Source organism: Odocoileus virginianus, chromosome 31 (genome assembly GCF_023699985.2).
Source record: "Odocoileus virginianus isolate 20LAN1187 ecotype Illinois chromosome 31, Ovbor_1.2, whole genome shotgun sequence".
NCBI lineage: Eukaryota > Metazoa > Chordata > Mammalia > Artiodactyla > Cervidae > Odocoileus > Odocoileus virginianus.
The window spans coordinates 20057608-20077110 of NC_069704.1; the positions used below are offsets into that span (position 1 = coordinate 20057608).

The 19503-nt window shown below is 41.8% G+C and overlaps 1 protein-coding gene and 1 long non-coding RNA gene across 3 annotated transcripts in view; one reads left to right on the forward strand and one right to left on the reverse strand.

Moving 5' to 3' along the window:
• Positions 1–19503, forward strand: part of GRIN3A (glutamate ionotropic receptor NMDA type subunit 3A) — a 203343-nt gene that overhangs the window by 154354 nt on the left and 29486 nt on the right. The window contains exon 6 of the mRNA XM_070459357.1: positions 1378–1529. Coding sequence (XP_070315458.1) covers positions 1378–1529 — 152 coding nt within the window. The remainder of the gene's footprint in view (positions 1–1377; positions 1530–19503) is intronic.
• On the reverse strand, positions 5174–18793 carry LOC110127428 (uncharacterized). Of its 2 annotated transcripts, XR_002310777.2 has the most exons (5): positions 18642–18793; positions 17230–17345; positions 11570–11698; positions 6360–6462; positions 5174–5794 (listed from the first exon to the last, which is right to left on the reverse strand). It is a non-coding gene; the product is annotated as an uncharacterized lncRNA (long non-coding RNA). The 2 variants fall into 2 exon arrangements; XR_011484861.1 differs by lacking the exon at positions 5174–5794 and having other exon boundaries at positions 6055–6462.

A 19503-nucleotide genomic window follows, 5' to 3' on the forward strand; every position in this document is an offset into this window, starting at 1 on the left:
CTGCTCTACCTCTCTATATTCTTGACAGCTTTTGTCTTTGCTTGTGGAAAAAAGAGCTAGCTATATTTTCAGTTTGTCTCCCTCAATCATCTTGACAGCAATACATCTTTTTTTGACTATACAATCCAATAGTTAAACACAAAATGTAGGTAATTAGCTCTTCCACATGGCTTGTCAAAGAGATTAACAGTGAAGTAACAGTTTGGAAACCAAGTAAAGCCCCAGACCAAGTGAAGATACAGAGTCAAAGCTAATGAATTAAAACTCTGACAACAAATTACATCTTCTTCAAGCTCCTCCTTCATCCTTTCCCCTGCCTCTCTTGCCTTGAATAACTGTTGTCCCAGATATTTGGTTTATCGTTTTCTTGATTTTTTTCTAAATATACTTCTATCACATATATATGAATTCCTAAAAATATACTGGTTTGTTTTTAATGTTTTTGCATTTGCACAATGGATTCATGCTGCAATCTTCTGAGACTGATCTTTTTACTTAGTGTTGCTAAGAGTCATCCATATTATTCCATATCATTCATATGTATCACACTATAAAACATTCCATTGTGTAAATATTTCACATTTATTTACCCATTTTCTTGTTAACATTTCGGTTGTTTCCAATTTTTGCTGTTATAAAAAATGCCTCTAAGAACATTCTTAAACCTATCTCCTGGTCTAGTTGTGGAGGAGTTCTTTAGGAATGTACTTAAAGTTGTTTGTCTTAGAGCATATAAATCTTCAGCTATATAAAGTAATAGCAAACAGTTTTCCAAAGTGGGTACATCAATTTGCATTCCCACAAGCAATGAATAAGTGATCCTACTGATCTACATTTGCTTCAACACTTGGTTTTACTAGACTCCTTTTTTTTTGACAAGTTTTTGTTGATGTTTTAGTATTTACACTATACTGTACATTCACAAGGCCTCATTCTGTTATTAAAAATAAAAGTAAAAGAGGGTTATGCATGACCAATGATAAGAGTATTTCTTAGACCAGGGATTGTAATTTAACAAATTTTTTGTGTTTTTAAGGTCCACATGAGGGTTTCTGGGAGAAGTAGATAGGGAATCCTAGCCCTAGTAAAGACCTGAAAGATGGCTTCTGAAAAATACCTTGAAGGGAAGGACAGAAAGCCTTGGAATACAATGTGTCCCTACTACACAGTACATAAATCATTTCTCTCCTTTCTGGACTCATCTCTTTTACTCAGAGAAGCAGCAGATCCATAGTAATCATACCTAGGACATTTCTGAGTCCTTTGAGGGAAAGATGGTGAAAGCTTATTATGTCTTTGTTACCAGGTCAGGTGTGGTGGCAACATCTCAGGAAACTCTTAAGTGAAACACTCATCTGAGATTGTATTTTCTTCTAGGGTACGGCATTGGTCTCCCTCCCAACTCTCCTTTTACCTCCAATATATCCGAGCTAATCAGTCAATACAAGTCACACGGGTTTATGGATGTGCTACATGACAAGTGGTATAAGGTGGTTCCCTGTGGCAAGAGAAGTTTTGCTGTCACTGAGGTAAGGGGAAAACTGCTGATGATGTTGATGCTTTGTATAGCTTCACCTTGAAGAATATTAGGAAATGCTGTCATATGTGTCAGTGGCCAGTAATCCAAGCCATTACATCTCCTAGCATTCACCATGATATTTGCAGCTGCTGTTTAGTTGCTAAGTCGTGTACAACTCTTTGTGACTCCATGGACCGTAGCCCACCAGGCTCCTGTGTCCATGGGATTTCCCAGGCAAGAATACTAGGTGGGCTGTCATTTTCTTCTCCAGGGACCATGATGTTTAGATTACTCCTAATTCCACTTGAAGGATGACTATCCAACAGGAATTTTCAGTAAAACAAGTTTGTCTTGGATTTAACTGTGATGCTACTTTGATGAGTAAATGTCTGAATTTCTGTCTTTTCCCTACATGTGATATCCACAAATGCAGGAGAAATGCTATTCTGAATTACAATAATAGTATCTGAGACTGACATTAACAGTGTTTGGTTTAACTGTTAATCGCTGGTCATGATGTGGATTGCAAAATATCCTCATGATCTAATTTCCCAGGGGTCCAGTGATGGATCCTGCTTAGAGAAACAGACATAACCAGGTAATTCTTAGATAATCCTAGATATTTTTTAACTGAAAACAATCAACTCACTTCTTTTATGTATAGGAAGCTAATATCCAGAGATCCTAAGTGATTTGCCCAAGGCACACAAATAACCAGAAAATACATCTTTCTATCATAACACTCTGCCTTTATGATATAATTAGAAAGAAAACTGCAAAGTGAGTCAGAGATTGGATAATTAAGATAGGAGACTAAAAGGTGTAATAAGAGCCAGACTCCAATATTTAAAAGAGAAGGCAAATAAAACAGTACAAGGTCAGCCTGACATTTTTAAAAAATCTAAAGCTGATAATGATGACTCCCAAGAGCCTCTCTTCACCAACAACTGTCGAATTTGTATTTCAACAACAATTCTTCTTCTGAGCTCTAGAACCATGTATCTACCTTCCTGTTTGACACCTCCACTTGAATATCTTACACGCATCTCACATTTAATTTGTCAAAACAGAACCCTGATCTTCTGTCCTAAATCCACTTTTCTTCCTGTGTTTCACATCTTGGGTAATGGCATCTCTGTCCATCGAGTTTCTCATTCCAAAAACTGGCAGGGATCCTTAATGCCTCCCACATCTTACCTTCTGCATCCATCAACAAGCCGTATCTTTTACTTCTATAAAATGTCTCAAATCTGCCCATTTATTGCCATCTCCATTGTCATCACTCTAGTCCAAGCCATCATTGCTCACCTGGACCACTGCAAACGTCTCCTCACTAGTCTCTGTTTTCATGCCTACCTTTCTCCAATTTGTTGTCCACAAGGCAGATCCCGTTCCTCCTCAAGCCTGCAGTGGCTTCCATGTTAATTAGGGAACAATCTGAAATGCTGAACAGGCCCTGCAATGCCCTGAAGGACTTGACCCTGCCCATTTCCTCAGCCTCCTGGCTCATTACAGCCTCACCAAGATGGTCATTTCAGATGGAGATACATCAGTGGCTTTCCTGCCTTAAGGTCTTGGCACATGCTGTTGCATCCTTCTTCCTAATTACTCTTCCTCCCCCCACCCTCTCAACATCAACCCAGCTAATGCCTTCTCATTATAAACTCTCAGCTGAAACCTCCCTTCATGGGAGCCTTCCCACGATCCCTGATGCAATCGAATCATTGTTGTTGTTCAGCCGCTAAATTGTGTCCGACTCTTTGTAACCCCATGGACTGCAGTACACTAGGCTTCTCTGTCCTTTATTATCTCCCAGAGTTTGCTCAAATTCATGTCCATTGAATCAGTGATGCTATCTATCTCATCCTCTGCTGCCCTCTTCTATCTCTCTTTATAATCTCATAGCTTATTGAGAAGACAGTCATTGAGTAAAGATTTAAAGGAAGGAAGCAGGAAACTAAGGAATTAGAAAACTAGCATGCTGTTTCTTATCATGTAACAAAAACTGTATTTGGGACATTAACTGATTGGTTCTCACTACAACCCTGTAAGGCAAGAATTTTTATATTTATTTGGAGATATTTTCATTTTAGAAAAAGCTAAAAGAAATAAAACTTGGCTTGGTCAGCTGAATTAATTCAACCAAGAAAATAAACAAGCTAATCACTTAAATTGTACAAAGCAACAATCATTTGGCATTTCCTACCACTTGTTGTGACCACGGTTAATTCAAGCCAAAATCTCCAAGTGATCAAAGCTGACAGCAAGACATTAGATAAGATGAAGGGAGCCTCCCTGTCATGTCCCCAAAGCCAGCGATATGGAATGATTTGCACCTCTCTGATCACAAACACATCTCTAGGTGTGCCATTTCAGAGGACCATGAGACCAAGACATCAGCTGGATGGACCATCTGGCTCTCAGGACAAGCTTCTCAGGGTACAGGGCTCTTCAGACTCAGAACCTAACTCCACCTGGACACATAGAGGGAAACATACATAGACTCATAAGCACTAACATAAATCTAATTCCAGTGTGAAATATCTAACACAAAACTTAATAGATTTGAAGCCGTACACTTCAGGACTTGCCTACTGGCTCTACAATTAATAACTGAGTGACTTAACTATTCCAGGTCTGAATTTCTTCATTCATGAATGGATATAATAAAACATAACTTGTCATTTTTTTCTGAGAATAAGAGAACATTTATGGAAAGACCTAGTAAAAAAAGAAAACATGACATAGTAAATAGAAGTATTAATACTTCCTCTCCTTCCATCAGGAGAATTTCCTGGGGTTCATAGATATCTTTAGATATCTTCCTACAGCTCTTTCTAGAAGTGTGGAAACCTTCCCAGAAACTCTCCAGTAGATTTCCTCACATTCATTGGCCAAAAATTCTGTCATCTGTCCATGTTTAAGCCAATCAATGGTGAGGAGAATGAGATTACCATGATAGGTAAGCCAGCCATGACTTATCCCCTAGGACTAATAAGGGGGCAGCTTCCCTGGCAATACATGGTCCCATAGAGAAGACCTAAATGAAAGCGGGGTTCCCTTAGGAAGAATGATTCAGGAGAATGGATGATAAGTAGACAACCAACCACCTGTTTTACACCTTCTCCCATCCTACCTGCTTCTAGTCATCAGTACAGGTATTTGGATATAATCATCTGCAAGCACCCTCCCAGCTTTGATATAGTGATCATGGTCTTTCTTTATGTCATCCTGAGATGAGAATGCTTAATATATTTACTATAAAGCATAATGGTTGAAAGCATGGGCTTTGGAGACAGTTCTAGGTTTGAACACTACCACTTAAGTGATATTAAACATGTTACTTGTCCATTCCGAGCCTCAGCTTTTGCAAATTGGGGTGAAAATGTCTACTTCATAGGACTGTGGTGAAAATTAAGGCAGACAATGCTTGTAAAATAGTGAGCCTATACCCAAATGTGATAACCACAAAGTAACTTACATCCTTAAGGATGATGAGATTTCATCATAACTGTTCCAGGGCTATATGGATTTATCAGAAATTTCAAACAAAACCAAATTAAGTGTGGACAAAAAAGAGGACAGGTTTTGAAGAACAAAAAATCAGAAAAGCCATGAACTGTTCAGATGATGCATGCAAAATATACCACATCATTTTTCAACCATGGTTTTTTAATGGAACAAATTCAGGGGAGAGGCATTTGGAAAACTCTGGATGTAGTGAGCTGGAAGCAACTGGATAAGAGGCTGATGTCAGGATCAAGTTATGGTTATTAAGACAACCCTGGGCTGGCTTTCCAGGTCAGCTGAATTTGAAGGGGGTAAGGGGTAGGAATGAGGAGAATGGAAGAGACATGTACCCTTAATTGGAACTTCGGAGACGGAAATAAAGGAAGATTCCGATAACATCCATGTGGGTGTAGAGTTAGGGGGGCCACCTCCAGCCCCGGGGAATGTTAAGGACACAGAGCGAGCACTTCTTTCTCATGATGGTGGTCTGAAGTAAGGCCTATTCTGGTCTGTTCAGTAACAAGCTGCTTTTCAGGGATGCTCACCTGTGTGCATTTAAACAGGAGAGCATATCCTTGGGCACTGACTGGCAGGTTTGTCTTGAAGAATCTAGGACAGAATTTCAGGATGTCACCCTCACAGAACCTAAAGGTACAATGTAGTTCAGTGAAATCCATGTTCAGCTCATTGGCTGGGCTTGGTCTCCTCTGTGAAGGCCCTCTGCCTGCTGTATTTTCTTTCACTCAATCCTTGGGTCTCCACCTGCTGTTTTGAGGGGGGGAGGAGGTTAGCTTTCTCTAAGAAAAGGTCAGAAGAAGGAAGCATGCTTGTTAGCACTTTCCTTGCCATCCCTTATGCCTCAAACATCATATACTCTGGGCTATTAGTGTGAAGAAAGTAGGACTGGATTTGAAATCAAACCATATTTGAAGCCTGCCTGTACCTGCCATGTACCTGCCTGTAGCCTGCCATGGAAAAATCACAAACCCACCTCAGCTTCTTCATCCCTTCAGTAACTTTTTGTAAGGAGTTAATAAAGTAGTAGTTTAATGCAGTGGTTCCCAACCTTTTTGGCACCAGGGGCCTATTTCATGGGAGATAATTTTTCCATGGACCCAGGTAGGGGGATGGTTTGGGGATGATTCAGGAGCATTACATTTATTGTGCACTTTATTCCTATTATTATTACACCAGCTCCACCTCAGACTGCAGGCAGTAAATCCCGGAGGTTGGGGGCTCCTGGTTTAATGGACACATCACTCTTCCTTCACGCCCCCGGGGGAGGGGTGCAGAGCTCAGCACAGCAGAAGCAAGTATGTTCTGGAGGTACCTTTCCCAACAAGTGCTCTTGAGAAAGACATTCCTCTGACCTCCCATTTGCCAGGTAGTCCTAGTCCACGTCTGTTACCGCAAAGTCATTAAACAATTTCACTCTGAAAAAAAAAAAAAAATTCTCATTTGGCAAACGAGTAATAGCAATATATGGTCACCTAGCATGCTTTCTTCCACCTGTTTCTCACAGTTGGACATTAATACTTGATCCCCTGTGAGAACCTTGATCTATTCACCCTTCATCTCTTGGCAACCCTAGAGCTGTCTAGCTGCAATCTCTCTGGAGAATAAACTTTTTTTTTTAAATTCTAGGGCTTTATCTGCTCCCCAGAGTCACCTAGAAAATTGCAGGTCCAATTCTGCAGATGAGACTCCAGCAATTTTCAGAGAGGAATTTTAAATTGACCTCAGATGTTTCTTCATGATCCTTCTAGCACAGCTGTGCCTCTGCCCACAGTAGACTCATTGTCGATCAATTCCACAGGAAAAAACTATGGCAGACTTGAAATTTCCTTCATTTTACTCTGACTCATCCCCCAAAAAATGTAATTTTTTTTTGAGCCACTGAATTTAAGAGTCCCAGGTTTTATGAAATCTGTTATTTACAAACGAGGAAAAGGAAGGTAGCAGGTCACAGCTTAGCAAACTCCTAAAGCTTTTCAAGGAATTATTAAGATTTATGATGATACCTCTTTTTACAAGTCTCCTTTAAATATTGGGTGGAATAATATGACTTTTAATCAACTGGAAATAGTTAAGAAGGAAGAGGAAACAGTTTGAGTGGAGAATGGATAGCACACTCAAACAGCCTGAGGAGAATTTTTAAGAAACTCTTTACAGAGGTGTGATCTAAGGAAACAACAGAAATACTGCAATATCTCAGGGCAAGTAAAGTGAAGGAGACATTACCTAATCTAAGGAAGCACACCTTAGCTCAAAGGGAAATATGCAGAGAGCCACTCCTAGAACCCAGGGAGGCACAGAAAAAGGCATTCAAATAGGAGCTGGAGCCTTTGGTTAGGGATGTAAACGTGCCGCAGTGACCTGGTTGAGAGAGGGCAAGGAAGTAAACACCTGACCTTAGTCTCCTCCTGCCCTGGCATCTTCCACCACTGCCTTTGTTGTTCAGTCACCCAGTTATATCTGACTCTTTGCAACCCATGGACTGTAGCACGCTAGGTTTCCCTGTCCTTCACCATCTCCAGGAGTTTGCTCAAACTCATGTCCATTGAGTCGGTGATGCCATTCAACTATCTCATCCTCTGTCATCAACAGGGTCTTCTCCAATGAGTCAGTTCTTTGCATCAGGTGGCCAAAGTATTTGTGCTTCAGCTCCAGCATCATTCCTTCCAATGAATATTCAGGACTGATTTCCTTTAGGATGGGCTGGTTTGATCTCCTTGCAGTCCAAGGGACTCTCAAGAGTCTTCTCCAAAAGCACAGTTCAAAAGCACAAGTTCTTTAGTGCTCAATCTTCTTTACATCCGTACATGGCTACTGGACAAACCATAGCTTTGACTATATGGACCTTTGTCAGAAAAGTAATGTCTTTGCTTTTTAATATGCTGTCTAGGTTTGTCATAGCTTTTCTTCCAAAGAGTAAGCATCTTTTAATTTCATGCCTATAGTCACCATCCACAGTGATTTTGCAGCAAAAGAAAAAAAAAAGTCTATCACTGTTTCCACTGTTTCCCTATCTATTTGCCATGAAGTGATGGGACTGGATGCAATGATCTTCATTTTTTGGGTGTTGAGTTTTAAGCCAGCTTAACTCTACTCTTTCACCCTCATCAAGAGGATCTTGACTTCCTCTTTGATTTCTGCCATAAGGCTGGTGCCATCTGCACCGAGGTTATTGATATTTCTCCTGACAATCTTGATTCCAGCTTGTGATTCATCCAGCCCAGCATTTCACATGATGTACTCAGCATATAAGGTAAGCAGGGTGAAAATATATAGCCTTGACATACTCCTTTCCCAATTTGGAACCAGTCTGTTGTTCCATGTCTCGTTCTAACTGTTGTTTTTTTGACCTGCATACAGGTTTCTCAGAAGGCAGGTAAGATGGTCTGGTATTCCCATCTCTTTAAGAATTTTCCACAGTTGGTTGTGATCTACACAGTCAAAGGCTTTAGCATAGTCAATGAAGCAGAAATAGATGTTTTTCTGGAATTCTCTTGCTTTTTCGATGATCCAATAGATGTTGGCAATTTGATCTTTGGTTCCTCTGCCTTTTCTAAATCTAGCTTGTACATCTGGAAGTTCTTAGATCATGTACTGTTAAAGCCTAGTTTGAAGGATTTTGAGCATGACCTTGTTAGCACGTGAAATGAGTGCAATTGTGCAGTAGTTTGAACATTCTTTGGCATTGCCTTTCTTTGGGACTGGAATGAAAACTGACCTTTTCCAGTCCTGTGGCCACTGCTGAGTTTTCCAAATTTGCTGGCATGCTGAGTGCAGCACTTTCACAGCATTGTCTTTTAGGATTTGAAATAATTAGAATTCCGTCACCTCAACTAGCTTTGTAGTGATGCTTCCTAAGGTTTATTTGACTTCACACTCCAGACTTCCAGGATGTCTGGCTCTAGGTGAGTGATCACACCATCATGGCTATCCAGGTCACTAAGATCTTTTTTGTACAGTTCTTCTGTGTATTCTTGCCACCTCTTCTTAATATCTTCTGCTTCTGTTAGGTCCATACCATTTCTGTCCTTTATTGTGCCCATCTTTGCATGAAATGTTCCCCTGGTATCTCTGATTTTCTTGAAGAGATCTCTAGTCTTTCCCATTCTATTGTTTTCAACTAAATTTTTGCATTGTTCACTTAGGAAGGCTTTCTTATCTCTCCTTTTTATTCTTTGGAATTCTGCATTCAGATGTGTATATTTTCCCCTTTTTCCTTTGCCTTTCACTTCAGGAGAGGGTATTAAAATAGGAGCTGGAGCCTTTGGTTAGGGGCATAGACATGCCACAGTGACCTGGCTGAGAGAGGGCCAGGAAGTAAATACCTGACCTTAGTCTCCGCCCCGCTCCCACCACCCCAGCCTCTTCTACGACTGCCTTAAGCCAAGGAAACCAGTCATTGTGGTCCATAAGCCTCCCCATGGCACAGATTGGGATGGGGAGAGGTGGAGAGTGGGTCTGGGAGGTAAAAACTGTCTAGAACAGCCCCTCATGGCAAGTGAAGGTGGGGAAGGGGCCAGCTAAAAGAAAGCTGCTGCAGCCTGACCACCTAGAATGTGCAGCTGCTGCACAAGGTCCAGCCTGCAGGAAGGGAGACTGTTCCTTGCCCGGATTACAGAGGAGGCGGTAGGACAACCAGGACTGCAATGACCTTGGTCTTGGGAGGCAGACCACCCTTGCTCTATTATTACTCTGAGGAGACAATTTCACATCCTTGGGGAAGTTACTGAATCTGTGAGCCTCAGTTGAAGGCACAGCTTGCTGGGTTTTTACAAGGTTCTCTGCCTCTGAATCTATGGGTCTCCTTGTGTTATTGTTATTTGTTTAGGGAAACAAATAACATACTAAGCACGAGGTGGAACATTGCAGTGAAGGGAGTTCTACTTCAAAATCCAGAAACCTCAATTATGGAAGGTAGGGAAAAGGAAAAATAAATTTTGAGACAGTCTAAAAGTAAATCATTACACTTTTCAGTGATTTTTTTTAAATTAATATTTAAGAAAGTACACATTAGGAAACTTTGCCCAATTCCATCCATGACCTCACCTTCAATTTGACCCTCACCCCATCCCTGAATTTACTCAATCCTTGCCCTCACCCCATTCCTGGCCCCTAACTCCAACCCAACCTTTATTTAATTCATTCTTGATCTTACCCATCCTTGGCAACCCCCAGTCCTGAACCTCATCCAGTAAGGATGAGCAGGGGTGGAGTGAGGATGTTTGTGAAGCTCGTTATTAGGTGATATTTTAAGCTGAAGTGTAAATGGTTTAAGAGCACTGTAGAGGTGCAAATATAAAAACAACCTCTGTGTCAAAATATCCCCACATAAGATGTACATCAAGACCTCATGAAAACCAATTACTTAACCTCTCTGAGTTTCCACCTCTGCTAACTGGAGAAAAGAATATTTGATGATTCAGCTTGGTATAAGGAACAGAGATAATGTTCATAAAACTGTCTGACATATGGTATGTACTGAATGGATGGTAGTTATCATATTTGTCCTGACTCTCCCATGAACCAACTGAGTGACTTTCAGCAAATCACTTAATTTCTCTGAAGCCTGTTCATTGCCCTTAAGGCTGAGCCATGCAGCATGTCCTGCTTTGAGAATGCTGTGGTTCTCAGGCAGGCACATTTAGAGGAATCCCGACCTAACTAGCTGAAGATCTGGCTCCTGGGACCCTGAGCCTCCAGTGTGGGCTCTCCATCCCTGACCACCAAAATGAGCATCTAGTGTGAAACCTAGATATTACCTAGTAGTATTTGTTCACTGAGAAAGTGGAGCTTTCTCATAGCAGACCCACTCTTCCCTCTTAATTTTTGGGGGGGATGAAGAACAGGTTAGTCATCTATACGTTGAAAGCCAAAGAGATCACACAAGTCACATCAAGGAGCTTCAGTGCCTGTCAATTTCCAGGAGTGGGGGAGGGGTGAGTTTTAACTCAGTCTCTTTTGCTGTTAACAACTCGGTCACATCGCAACCGCCTCCTGCACCACCCTCATCCCTGCTCCTTCCCTTTTCAATTTAGAATGTCACCGTCTGCTTTTCAACCTGATGAAAGTTATGGTGAGGCAGGGAGAGTTAATGACTGTAGATTGCTTTAAATTGAAAACCTGTGTAAGTCAAGAACCACCTTGACAGCTGAGTGCTTCCCTTGAAATAGCCTACGTAATTAAGCTTAATATTTAAGCCAAGCATAAGGTCAGATGGAACCTATCCAGATAGCGCTTTCTGAAAACCTAAAGAAACACAAAGCTGTACGTGTGTCCTTTTATAATGTGGTGGAATTGTGCATGAAGAAAGGAAGGCCAGCCTCAGAAAGGCCTCACCTTCTCTTACCAGAACAAATTCACCTAGCTGAACAAATGTTTCCTCCTCCTTGCCTGAGTACAGACTATGCATATAGAAGAAAAAATATTTGATAAATAAAAAGTACAAGCTTATTTTTTGGACCTATCTCCAAAAAAGCAGACGCATCTCATAATTCCAACATAAATGTCCTTTTATATAATACTTACATGTTATAGAACTGAAGACTTTGGGGGGAAAACTTGAGAAATATAAGATTCTGGAATTTTCTGTTTTGCAGTGTGCCTTATTAACCAGCACCTACAATTTTATGTTATTCCTTTTGTCCAACTCAGCTTCTAGATTTCAATGAGAAAACATGAAGATGGCTTACACAAACCATTAGCCTGAACTTAAAACAGATCTTTAAAGAAACAACAATAACTATTTTCTTTAAACAGCATTCCAAGTCGGGTTGCTAGGTGCGCAGGCTGGAGATCTACAATTCTCTAATCTTTTCCTCCCCTCTCCATATCGTCTCAAAGCTAAAGCTGCCTCTCTCTGGCTCTCTGGTTAATATAAATGACATAAGCGTGAATTCTGATACAGTGAAAACATTCCAGCAAGTTCCCACCCCCCACCCGACCCTTGCTAATGAGCAAGTAACCAGATAACACGGAATAAGAGTCTCCTCTTTGATATACCAGAGATGTTTGGGCATCAGTTATATGACCGTCTGCTGTTAATGGTCCTTGTTTTCCCCCTGGTTGAATGCAACAAGCCCATGAATATTTATAAATGTTATTTACTATGCGACTAAAAGGTATGAACAGTGCTCAATCTGATTAGGACTATTGTGAGAGACAGTCTTCCTTCCACTTTTTCAGATTTCCATACACTTAAATCTATGAGGGAATCACATGAAACAGGACTCCTCCCTAACTATTTCAAGGGCTAAATAGTTACCTCCGTTTCCTGCTTCTGGGGGAAAAAAAGAAAAAAACGTGAAAATGTGTGAAGATTGCCATCTAGTGGTTATAGTGTGAAGTGTTACAAAATGTCAGAAAACCAGGCTTTTTCTCTCTCAGACAGTACTAGGCTTGGTTAAGTCTAGTAAGGTGAAAACTTGCCCCGACGTTTCCTCTGAAAACAGTTCCTCCCATAGCTGTGGGAGTTGGATGAGGAGCCAGCACTGTCAGGGGTGCGGGGCACGGAGCCCTGGAGCCCTTAGAGGGTTGCCGTCTCATCACAGTAACCGTAGCTTCCTGCAACATCCAAGCACAGGGCAGGTCAGCCAGGGAAGCCAGCGCAGTCACATTTGGAGTTTCATCTTCGCCTGCTCCGTCTGTCTTTCTATCCAGTAAGACTTCCAGCCTAGTTTTATGAGTTGCATTGTGCACCTCCCACTCCCTAGCAAAGATAGGTTGAAGTCCTCCCCCTGATACCTCAGAAGAGGGCCTGGTTTGGAAATATGGTCATTGAAGAGGAGATTAAACATACTGTAGTAGAGAGGGTCCCTAATCCAACATGACTGCCATCCCCTTACGGAGACAGCTAGCTTGCAGAGACTGAGACACGGGGAGACCACGGGGAGAAGGCAGAGGGTGGATTTATGGCGGCTTGAGGTCAGAGTTGGCCAGCAAACTATCAGAAGCTAGGAATAAACAAGGAAGGATCTTACAGGCTTGAAGGAATGTGGCCCTGCTGACATCCTGATTTCAAATGTCTAGTTTTCAGAACCGGGAGACAATAAATTTCTGTTGAAAGCACCACCCAGTTTGTGGCACTTGTCACGGAAGCCCAGCAAATGAATACACTTCACCTTTCTCCTCTTGTGCCTCTTTTATCCTTGCTCAGCTCTCATACTCCAGACAAACAGGCATAGTTGTCATTGTTTGCTGGCTGCTCTCCCAAGTATCAGGCTCTCCCCCTGTTCAGCTCACCCTTCACAATGCCAGGTTGATCTTTTTAGACTATGATTCTGGTTAGGTCATTCATCTGGCTTTCCCTGTCATATAAAAACCACATGTCTTCAGCCATGCATTCAAAACTCCTCTTGATCTGGTTCCTTCCAGCTCACCTTCTGTTATTTTGCTCAAGTATTTCAGCCACATTAAACTAGTCACTGGTATCTTTGACTGCTCCCTTTCCCACTTCTGTGATCATGGATTTTGTCCCCCTTGTTTTCATCAGAATCAAACAGTACTTCTTGGGGTGGGGTGGGGGAATCTTCATTCATTTCCAGCAAGAATTCTAGAAAGGTCTCAACAATTTCTCAGTTCTCTGAATTCTTACAGCTCTTTGCCCCTACCTGTCAGATGATATCTTTTTCCATCTTGTGCTGTAAGTAATCACAGTCTTTAATGCTTCAATTTACTCAGTAATCAGTAAATTTTCTGAGTAGGGACCATCTCTACATGCTCCCAATGTTGTATATGTCAAAACATAACTGGATAAATGATGCCCTGTAAAGGAATGATTGAATAAATGTTGCCCTTTCTTCAATGTCTAGGGCATGGTCAGACCATCTGTTCACTTCATCTAATATCATGCTCTGCCTTGCCCTCCCTGTTCTGGCCACAGTGGCCTTTAAGTTTGTCTTGCCTGATGTGCTCCTCTGCCCCAGTCTGCACCCAGAGGTCTTTCTTCCTGGAACACATATCCCTGCTCAAATATCCAGTTAACTTCTCCCTGAGATTTCAGCTCAATCATCACTTCTACAACAGGGGTTTTGTTCATCTTTCTGACTAAATCAAGTTCCTATTGTGTGACCTCTCATCTCTGATGCTCACCACGGGTTCACCTGTGCATTTATGGGCATGATAATTTGGTTAATAGGCATCTTCCCTATAAACAGTAATCTCCGTAAGGACAGAGACAGGTGGGAAAGCATTTGCCTTAGGTCACTACTGTATGCCTTTCATATTGGAGAAGCTCAATAAATATTTGTGTAGAAAATAAAGGAGTAGTTGAGTGTGTCTGCATGTGTATATATGCAAATAATCTATTAGAATTAGAATTTTCTAAGTTAGTATCCAGTAGGCAATAATTATAATATCTACCATATTTGTATCTACTATATGCTAAGCACACAGTCTAATACTTTATGCATTCTATCTCATTTAATCCTGAAAATGATGCTATAAGTTAGCAACTGTATCCTTGTTTTACAGATGAGCAAATAGTGGTTCAGATAAGTAACTCCACCCAAGATTACACAGTTGTTAAATAGCAAAATTATGATTAAAAAGTCATATATTCCAAAGCTCATTTTAAACACCATCCCAGAATTACACAAGAAAATCAACATAGTACTCTTGATCCTTTTGACTATGCATGATGAACATAAAAGACTGAGCAAATAGTGCTATATCCTCAAAGCCAAAACACTTACTTAGAGAGTAGATTTCTCAGGAGATTGTTTCTTGTTCACAGAAAACTCCATCTCCTGGCACATAGTAGGTGCTCAGCATATATGTGTTAAATGGATTTTTTTATTTTTGAAGTAGAGTTGGTAACTCAGCTGGTAAGGAATCTGCCTGCAATGCAGGAGACTCAGTTCGATTCCTGGGTTGGAAAGATCCCCTGGAGAAGGGACAGGCTGCCCACTCCAGTATTCTTGGGCTTCCCTGTTGGCTCAGATGGTGAAGAATCTGCCTGCAGTGTGGAAGACCTGGATTTGATCCCAGGTTGGGAAGATCCCCTGGAGGAGTACATGGCAACCCACTCCAGTATTCTTTCCTGGAGAATCCCCACGGATGGAGTAGCCTGGTGGGCTGCAGTCCACGGGGTCGCAAAGAGTCAGACACAACTGAATGACTAAGCAAGCACGGAGGTGACTTATGATATTAGTTTCAGGTTCACAACATAGGGATTCACTAAGTTTATAGTTTATACTCTGTATAAAGATATTATAAAATATTGGTCATATTTTTCCTTGCTATACATCCTTATATCTTACTCATTTTATACCCAGTACTTCATACCTCTTAATCTCCCCCCGCTCTCTTGCGCCTCCCCCCACCACTTTCCTCAATCAGAACCACTAGTTTGTTCTCTGTATCTGTGGGTTGGTTTCTGCATTATAATATTCGTTTGTCTTATTTTTTAGATTCCACATATAAGTGAAACATAAGTGAAACAGTATTTGTCTTTCTCTGACTTATTTCACTTAGCAAAACACACCCTCCAGGTCCATCCATGTTACTGCAACATTTGTTAAATGGATTTAAACTTCAAACAAGGTTTGTCACATCAAAGAATGATAAAACTGCTAAATCCAGAGTCAAAATTCTTCTTTGAGAAAGCCAATAAAGGAGTAGGAAAGGGAAGAGTAAGGAGACAGGGTACAAAATTAGGGGCTCAGGGTCCTTTTGAGTCCCTAATGTGTGCTGACTGCTATTTTGGGTGCTTTAAAAAAAAGTAGATGTTATCCCACTTAGACCTATAATAACACTATGACACCATTATATTATTTCTAAGTCACAGGTGAGAACTCTGATGCTCATGAAAGGTTTTAACATTTTTAAAAAGGTTTCTTTTTTTTTTAATGGGGACCATTTTTAAAGTATTTGTTGAATTTGTTACATTATTTTTGTTGTCTATAATCTGTTTTTGTTTTGTTTTTTGGTCATGAGGAATCTTAGTTTCCCAACCAGGGACTGAACGCACACTCCCTGCATTGTAAGACAAAAGTCTTAACCACTTGACCACCATGGAAGTCCTTCGTGAAAGGTTTTAAACTTAGAGCTATATTGTTTCACATTCTACATGGTGGCCACCTCAATACAAACAGATGTTAAAAGATGTTGACAAGTGAAATCGCAGAGATGTGAGGGCTTCCACCTGTAAAGTTTGCAGAGTAACTACGTGAATTACTCAGAAGCCTGTTCTCCTAACTTGGAAGATGAAGTTTTACCTGATTCTCAATTCTCATTACTTCTGTTTCTATTTTCCAACATCAGCTATACTTGCACATAACCCTTCACAGTCCTTTTTTCTTTTTTTGAAAACTCTTGAGGAAAAGAAAATGGCTTATTGAAAATGGAAATGGTGTCAGGATCCTAATTTCTTCCAGAACAACGAGTCAGTCCTTTTAACATGCTTACTGTAGTGAATGTCCAGCAATCCACATCCCTTCTTGGTGATAAAGAGAGTGACAAATAGCATTTTTCATGGAAATGACTAAGAATAATGGCTGGAGAATATTGAAACAATAACACTAAGTCCCATAATAATGCTGAACTACAAAGTTTATGAAATGTGGAACAATGGGAAACTCAACTTTACATTGACTAAAATTTCAGATCTAGCATCACATTACCTCCTCTACAAGGCAGTAAAGCAGTTCCAACTGCTCACTGAATTATTTCAAGGAAGTAGTACCATCTTCCTGGTATTGTCTGTTTGACCATTAAATTAGTTAACTCTTGGGACAATATTTCTCCTTTTATATAACATTTCTATATGTAATCCCTCTTCTCACTCTTAGAATAGATAAGTGACTGTGAATGTGAAAGTCATTTAGTCATGTCCGACTCTTTGTGACCCCACGAACTATACAGTCCATGGAGTTCTCCAGGCCAGAATACTGAAGTGAGTAGCCTTTCCCTTCTCCAGGGGATCTTCCCAACCCAGGGATCGAACCCAGGTCTCCAGCATTGCGAGCAGATTCTTTACCACCTAAGCCACAAGAGAATAGATAAAGCAGATGATGATCATCACCACTTTACAGATGAGGACACTGAGGCTAGGACAGTAACAGCTCCTCTAATAGCTCACAGCTAATGGAGCAGGGCAGGGACTGGAACCTGGTCTATTTAATTCCTATGCTCTCACCACTGCACCTTGCTACCTCCTAATAACACACCACACAAAGGAAGATACTTACTTAAGAGTTTCCACACTAATGACTCCTTCCTAAAGAATGACCTTCAGAACATTACTCAGGACAAAGTCGTGAGGACTCATTCCATAGGAGTACGAGTGAGGTTCATCACTGCTTGCCTGCAATGGAAAGTCTGCCATCAGCCACCAAAGAACACTACTCGGGAGGAGCTGAAGTTAATGCTGGCAAAGTACTGAGAGTAGCAAGTGGCATAGTGTACACGGTATACAAGGAGTGTTCATCAAATGGACATATATACACTTAAGTACTCAGCCTTCCAAGTATTCTTTCTTTAAGCCTTTATCTCCACCAGCAGGGTAATCAATAACAAAATTAGTAATAATAACGATAACAATGATTGTTTATCTTATTGGCTAGTAACAGCTTTAATACTCATACAACTGTATGAAATACATTATTAGCCTCATTTTACAATTGGGAAAACTGACATTAAGCAACTCGTCCAAGCTACTTACGGCTATTAAATGGACTGTTAAGATTCAATTGTCCTATTTTACCAAACACAAGTCTGTGTGCCTCATGCAGAGTGAGGCCAAACAATACCAAAAGGTCAGAGTTTGGAGCAGAGAAAGGTTAACTGCAAGGCCAAGCAAGGAGACAGGTGACTCAAGCCTTAAAAACCCCAAACTCCCTGAAAGTTTTCAGCAAAGCCCTCTCATAGGAAAAGTGAAGGAGGGACGTGATTAGTTGTTGCAAACTTCTTGGGGTCAGATCCTTTGTTCTTCAGGTCAAGATGCTCCTGTAAACTTCCACCAAAGCACATGTTACTCTCTGTTCTGACAAGAAAGGGAAAAGCAGGCGTTTAATTCTGTCTGCTTGCCTGCTTGTGGCTTTGAACACTTAAATGCTGCAGGCAAAGCAACATTGTTGCCCCTCATTTTACTTGTTCAAGGTCCCAAGGCTTGACTTTATCCTTCAGGGTCCAGCCCTGGCTAAGTCCATTTTCAGGCCAGTATCCTGCCCAGCCTGGCGTGCTGCAGTCCATGGGGTCACACAAAGTGGAACACAATTTGGTGACTTAACAACAATAAGAGCCCTGCCCAGGAGCGTTCGATCCACGCGGTCCGGGTCCTTCCTGCAGTGCTGAGGCCCCTCTGAAGAGGCAGGTCTCAGCTGGCGGTGCTCTCAGGGCCAGGGCCCTAGACCCTGCCCAGCTGTCATCACTGAGGGAACCAGGCGCACAGGACCCAGCCAGACCTCAGGCTCCTCAGTCTCCCCAAACCGAGGACACGTCCCAAGCACTGTGACCCAGGATGACTGCTTGCCGCCATTAGGTCGCAGAGGATGGAGCAGAGGTTCCCCACCACTTCAAGGCCTGGACCCACCCAGTGGGCGGCCATAGCGAGAGCTCTGCAGGACACAGCGCTCAGCCTGTCCCCAGGCCCCCAGCCCACCTGGCGGCCTGAGACCAGAAGGCCTGGAGTGCCCTTGGGAGAAGGCCACAATCCGCCTCTCACCACACTCACAGACACAAGGACCTCGGTCCAGCTGACTGCTGGCCAGGCGGGATCTCTCACCACCACCGCTGAGGCGCTAATGGTCTCTGGTTAAAGGTCTCGCGATGAAGGTCGTGATCTCACGCTAACACCCGGCTGTGCGCCTGCCCCGCCCCTAACACACTGCTCTAAATTCTTTCCGCTCAACCATGCTTCTTTCAGATCTAGTTAATTCAGTCCAGATAATAATTCAGTCATCAAACATTTTAGCCTCTAAACCTTTACTTTTCTTTTTTATTACTATTATTTTATTTATTTGGCTGCACTGGGTCTTAGTTGTGGCAGGCAGGATCTTCAGTCTTCCTTGCATCATGCAGGATCTTTAGTTGCAGCACGTAGGATCTAGCTCCCTCAGTGAGGACAGCTGGGCAGGTCTGGGGCCCTGGCCCTGAGACCTGCCTCTTCGGCCAGGCCTAGATGAACGCTCCTGGGAAGAGTTGTTATTGTTGTTCAGTCACTAAGACGTGTCTGATTGTTTGCATTCATTGACTGCAGCAAGCCAGGTTGGGATCCAGCCTTGGCCCCCTGCTTTGGGAGCGTGGAGTCTTAGCCACTGGACCACCAGAGAAACCCCTCCTTTTCTTTTAAACTGCGTAGACCTCATGGTAAGGTATTCAATGGCTTTGTTGTGCCAGTTTCAGCATGACTACCTTCAGGCTGATATTTTGGCTGAACTAAAGCACAGAAAAGGCTAATTACTTTACAATATTGTAGTGGTTTTTGCCTCCAACTAATAAAAATTTTAAAAAAATAAACAGAA